Source organism: Gopherus flavomarginatus, chromosome 11, assembly GCF_025201925.1.
Source record: "Gopherus flavomarginatus isolate rGopFla2 chromosome 11, rGopFla2.mat.asm, whole genome shotgun sequence".
In the NCBI taxonomy this organism is placed as follows: domain Eukaryota; kingdom Metazoa; phylum Chordata; order Testudines; family Testudinidae; genus Gopherus; species Gopherus flavomarginatus.
In genome coordinates this window covers 15,006,577-15,012,640 of record NC_066627.1, presented here as the reverse complement: position 1 = coordinate 15,012,640, position 6,064 = coordinate 15,006,577, and the positions used below count along the sequence as shown (strand labels likewise).

General features: G+C 41.3%; 1 protein-coding gene across 1 annotated transcript; it reads left to right on the top strand.

Annotated features, from left to right (window-relative positions):
* Positions 1 to 1,864: 1,864 nt before the first annotated feature.
* Positions 1,865 to 2,809, top strand: LOC127030858 (olfactory receptor 14A16-like). Its single transcript, XM_050917570.1, has one exon. The coding sequence runs from the start codon at positions 1,865 to 1,867 to the stop codon at positions 2,807 to 2,809; it is 945 nt and encodes a 314-aa protein (XP_050773527.1).
* The last annotated feature ends 3,255 nt before the right edge of the window (positions 2,810 to 6,064 follow it).

Genomic DNA, 6,064 nt, shown 5'->3' with positions numbered 1-6,064 from the left:
ATGTGAATCTCTTCAGGGACTTCATACTTTTTAACTTCTTTATAATAATTCATGGATTGCAAAGCAGGACAGACACCCCAGGAACTTTGCAGCAACGGCAAGTAATTTATTTTTCCTGGTATAGTTTCATATTCATTGGGGGTGCTGGGGATTTTTCAAAGGGATTGGAGCCCAGCTCTCATTGGAGTGGTTCTTGTTGATATTCCTGGATGCATGATTTCTTAATCATAGTGATCTGAGTAGGTCTTAGATAGATAGATAGATAGATAGATAGATGTGTTGTTTAGAGAAAGAAAAAGTGAATAAAATCTAGTTTAAAATACAAACATTACAATGAATTATATTTCCTAAAAACATTTTCTTTCTGCACCAGATTCCAGGTTTTTCTTGCTCATGTGATAGCTCATTGTGACCTGGCTTTTGCCTCAGTACTTTGCTTCAGTGATCAGTAGAACTCGTAACTGTAATGGAAACTTGGGCTGATGCTGAAGTTTTCAAAAGTAGAAAGAAGACATACAGAGTCCATTCATTCCAGGTGTTATTGGTAAATTTTGACTTATTAATGCAAAAAAAAATCACAACCTTCAAAATGGTTTGTACAAAAGAATTAGTTGGTCGATAATTCCCCCCACACAGACACGCCTGCTGGAAAACAATCACATGGCACAATAAACACATAATAAAATTAACAAATAAAAATAAATTAAACATTTATTCAAAAATCTAGTTTTCCATCATAACAAAAGTTGTGGAGGGAAACTTTCAACCTTCCTTACCGATCTTCCTGAAGTGAAGTTGGATTCTCAGACAATCTCAGCTCCCATTATAGCTAAAGATCAGAGATGCCAGCACCTGCTCCTGAGAATAATAAATTCCTTTGATGATCTGGTTTCATTTTTTTTTTGTGTCTAAACAAGACTTGCAGGAGCTGATCTTTTTTGAATATCAGACCAGGAGTATTTTTTTTATCCAGTAGCTCAGCATTTAGAACACTAAGCTTCTAAACCTGAGCTGTGAGCTTGAATCTCAGTCGACCATCACGAGTTATTCTTCTTTTGAGATCTACAAGAATAATACAAGAATTACACTTAATCATAAATTCTGTCAATTTTCCTTTCAGCAGAACATTTTCTATGTAGGGGAGGGTGTCAGAAAAAACATTTCATTTACAAAAATCAAAATGTTTTGGGGCTTTGTTGGATGAAATGTCACAAGTTTCCACTGAAAATTTAAAAAAAAAATGGGTTTTTACCATTAAAATTTTTCATGGAAGAAAGAGGAAACACCTTCTGACCAGGTCTAGGAAGAACTCGTCTAGAACCTGAAAGTTAGAATAAAAGGTGGCAGAACACATATTAATATGGTTAGATAATGCTGATGTCTCCTGTGTACTCAGATGATGAGTAATGAATGGCCAGTATGGTGTTTTGACATGTCAAGCTATCATTCTAAGCTTGTGAGGGGTTTCCTGCTCCAGATAACAGACTAGGGGAATCTGTAGGGAAGCATGTGTTCCAGGTCTTCGACATTCAGCCTACATGGAGCCAAACTAGGATAAAATGGGGTGAGTTGTGTTTCTCTCCTTAGAAAGCAGCCTGCTTTCTCTCTCTCTCTGGTTTTAGGTTCTTCTGTGTTATTCTCAGAAATAAATGTAGTGTTATATTCCTGCCTTCCAGCAAGAGTATGTTATGTTTTTAATTTAACTTCCTTATGCATAACAGACAGCAGTGTCACAACCTTCCTCTGCATATAAAGTGTTGTAGGTCATATGCATTGGGAAAAGATGTTTGTTTCAGTGCTTTTCATTCTAACTGCATTTTCCTGACGTCTCTTCCTTGTCTTTCCCATTCTCGCCAGCTAGGACATGACCAACCAAACCTCTGTGACTGAATTCCATCTCCTGGGATTTTCTGACATACGCGAGCTGCAGATCTTGCACTTTCTTGTGTTCCTGTTTGCTTACATGGCGGCCTTCATGGGGAATTTCCTCATCATTGTCCTCGTGACCCTCGACCATCACCTCCACAGCCCCATGTACTTCTTCCTCAAGAACATGTCGTTTTTAGACCTCTGCTACATCTCTGCCACTGTCCCCAAATCCATGGTGAATGCCATCATGCACCGCCACTCCATTTCTTTCCACGGCTGCTTCCTGCAGTTGTTTTTCTTCATCACGTTTGGGGCAGCAGAATTGGCCTTGCTGACAGTCATGGCATATGACCGCTACCTGGCCATCTGCAGCCCTCTGAGATACAGGACAGTCATGAACAGCAGAGCATGTGTCCAGATGGCTGCAGGGTCCTGGCTTAGTGGAGCACTGTATTCAGTGTTGCACGTGGGTAACTCATTCAGTTTACCCTTCTGTGGGTCCAACTTTGTCCACCAGTTCTTCTGCGACATCCCACCCCTCCTGCAGCTCTCTTGCTCTGACACACACCCCAAAAAGGTCCACAACATCATCTTAGCCCTCTGCTATGGCTTTATCTGCTTCATCTTTATCTTTGTGTCCTACACTCACATTTTCAATACTGTAGTGAGAATCCCCTCTGCAGAGGGCAGGTATAAAGCCTTTTCCACGTGCCTGCCCCACCTGATTGTAGTCTCCTTGTTCATCGGCACTGGATTCTTCATGTACATGAAGCCAAACTCTAGGGCCCCGTCCACTCAAGACATGTTGGCTCCTGTGCTGTATGCTGTTGTACCACCGGTACTGAACCCTATTATCTACAGCCTCAGGAATAAAGAGATAAAAGGAGTGCTGAGAAAAGTGAAAAGACAGGCATGGAATATGGCCACATATTTCCAATGATCTCCTAAAAAATATTCAGAAAAGCATAACAGAAGGTACCCAGATACTATAGCAATGGGTGAAAAAATAAATAGCTGAGGTTGGGATTATTAGATAGATAGACAGATAGATAGATAGAGAGATAGATTCAGGATGTATCAAAGTTTATATTTCTCTCCATATGTTAGCAAATAAGTTTCTTCTATTTTATCTTACTCTTAGTGCTGCTCAGAAAGTGACCTGGAAATATTTTTTCTTTTGTAAAATTAGGCTCTTCTTAGACAACCTCAAAACCATTCATCCCCACCTCCCAGGAACTGGATTTAGGCTCTGCCAATCTTGATCCATGCACTGTCCTCCCCCCTACCCCTCAGTGTGTCACTTTCAGTAAGTCATTTTCATCTCCCTATGTCCCAGTTCCCCTTATGTAATATGCAGGTGATTGATCATACATCCCTCCATCAGAAGGGCATTTAAAGGGTAAGGCCACATTTTTAAAGGCATTTAAGCACCTAGGTCTGGTTTACACTACAGACATATTGGTGTAAAAATGTGTTGCTCAGGCTTGTGAAAAATCCACTGGGTCAAGCAGTGTTTTAAGTGTAGACTTCTCCCTCTTGTGATTTTCTGAAGTATCTAGGTGTTAGGTGTGCAGATACCTTTGAAAATTCCATTAGTTCGCAACATCTTTAAAAATCTGGCCCTCAATGTATATGAGTTGCTCTGGCTTGGTCTACACTACCAACGTATGTTGGTATAACTACACTGCTCGGGGGGGTGGGCAGGGAGGAGAAAATCAACTGCCTCAAGTTAAGTAGCTATATCAAAATAACTCTTGAAAATCCAGGTCTTGGTTACCAGAAGGTGGCGGGGGAACTGGGACACGCCAAAGTTGCCTAGCTGGTTTAAACTCACACTCTCAGCCTGTAGCAGCCCTGAGAACAGAACTCCTAGATCTCCTGATTTAGGATGAGACTAACAAAGGAATTAAAGGGAGCTAGGGGCTAACATACCTTTGAATTTCCATGACAGTTGGGTTTCTTACTGCTTTAAACTCCACTGAAAATCCCACTCAACTTCATCCCTTGAAGACTGCCCAGTAAAATCAGCCTCATGATCTGCTCTTACTGAGGGAACTATCGTAACTCAACCCCAGAGCTGGTCACAAAAACAAGATCCATTAGTTATTGTTCAACTTATTTAAAGTGTTTATATGGAACATTCCTTCAAAACCTTTCCCAACAGAAAATTGCAGGGTTGACAAAATAAAAAAAAAATCACTGTTAACGGGCGTATTTCTTCACCCTCTCAATTCCCTGGTCCTTCTTGCATGAATAGAGAGCAACAATACCCGAAGTCCAAAGGTGCAAACAATTCGATGTTTATTGGGGTGAACTTCCAGCAAGCATGATTCCAGTTTCTTTCCTTAGTGTCCCTCTTCCCAGCTTTAGCACCACAGAGCCTTGCCTATGTCCCTGTTTTTCTTCCCATCCCCTGTTCCCATTTACCCCTTTAGCAAAACATGATCCCAATTCCCCCACCTCCATCCCCAGTCCCTATTCCCATTCCCCACCTTTACTTCCTGATTGACTACAGACTATATAGTAAAACTTGAGTTCTGCTTAGCTATACCTTAACCAATCATTTTACTGAAATTTAACTAACCAATCCCAACAAATTGTAACATGGTTATTTAACCAGTTATATCCCACCACCTTAATTGGTTTACATCCAACAAAATTAATTATACAGCAGACAGAAACAATCACAGAACCAGACAAAAATTATATAGACAAACAATAGGGAAGTGGAGACACAGTGATAGAACAATACAGAAATGAGGATTTTACACCCCAGCTGTTGGTAAGTGAGTTCTTGCCAGACAGGATGCTATTAAACTAAGTTTCCTTTTACATCTTCTAGGCTCTTCCCTTTCTCTGGAGGAGATAGGAATATCAGGACAGGATTGTATGCACCAATAGCACCTTATTTCAACGTGACTAGCTTGGAATGTGAGGATGTGACCATACATTTCCCAGTTTATGGAGTTTATGGCTGGCCTCTGCTGCTTAGCTGAAGGCTTTAGCTTAAGAACCAGGCCTCAGACTGTCACAGTAAGAGAAGGCCATTACACAGACAGACAGTGATTTTTCATTCTTTCTTCTATACCTCTAAAACTAGCTAAGTGATAAGAATACACCTAAATTCTTAAAGTATAGGCCTTTGCAGACAGGCCTGAATATCTATATCTTAACAATCACAGAAAGTGCCATTCTCCTTTTACACTTTCCAATTTTAATTGCAAATAAATAATGACTATCCTCCCAAATTCAGTAGCTAGTGGGAATGAATCACTCTGTAACCATTAAAAGTTACACTCCTGTAATGAATAAAATCAGGTAAAGAACTAAGGAATTGCAGACTAAATTTAGAACTTCTTCTCAACTTCCGCTCAGATTCACATGCAAAGAATATGAATTTGAAACTGTCACAGGCCAGCTGGTGTAAATCAGCTATAGTACTATTAAAATCAAAGGGCTAGATCCCCAGTTGATGAAAATCCGCCACAGCTCCCTTGGAGGGCCAAATCCTCTGTTGGTATAAATAGCCCTAGCTACTCTGAAGTCAATTTGCATCAACTCAGGGCCTGGCCATTAGTTTTTAGTTTTTGCCTTTGGGTACCTCTCAGGGCATTAAAAACCTGCAGCTGGCCTGTGTGATCTGACTAGGGCTCAAGGGGCTGAGGCTAGGGGGCTGTTTTACTGTGGTGTAGCTGTTCGGGCTCTGGCTGGAGCCTGGGTCCTAGGATCCTGCATGGTGTGAGGGTCCCAGAGCTCAGGTTGCAGCCCAAGGCTGAATGTCTACACCACAATTAACAGCCCCTTAGCCTGATCTCTGTGAGTTGGAGTCAGATGGCATGGGCCAGTTGCAGGTTCTAATTATAGTATAGATGTACCTTTAGTGACCAACTTCAAGCAGCCAGGACAGCCTGAGCTGTGGGTTCCTCTGGTGGTTGCATCCCAAGAGGTGCTGACGCAACATAGGAGAAATTAAGCAAAATCTCTGCTCATCCAGAGGGAATTTTGTAAAACTAATGAAAGAACAGGCTATTCCATACCCGCTGGGGCTTTGGTGCCACAAGGTTCTGAGTTATTATAAATCACATGTATCTGCTACTAATATACATTTTATTCTGCAAACACCTGGGGACATCCTGGGTCCTCAGCCCAGACTTATTTATAGCCAAGAGTCCTTCCAGGGATGCTGCCACCATGT

Bases quoted from the DNA above. Each gene is read 5' to 3' on its own strand.
- LOC127030858 (XM_050917570.1), top strand. From the start codon at position 1,865: ATGACCAACCAAACCTCTGTGACTGAATTCCATCTCCTGGGATTTTCT.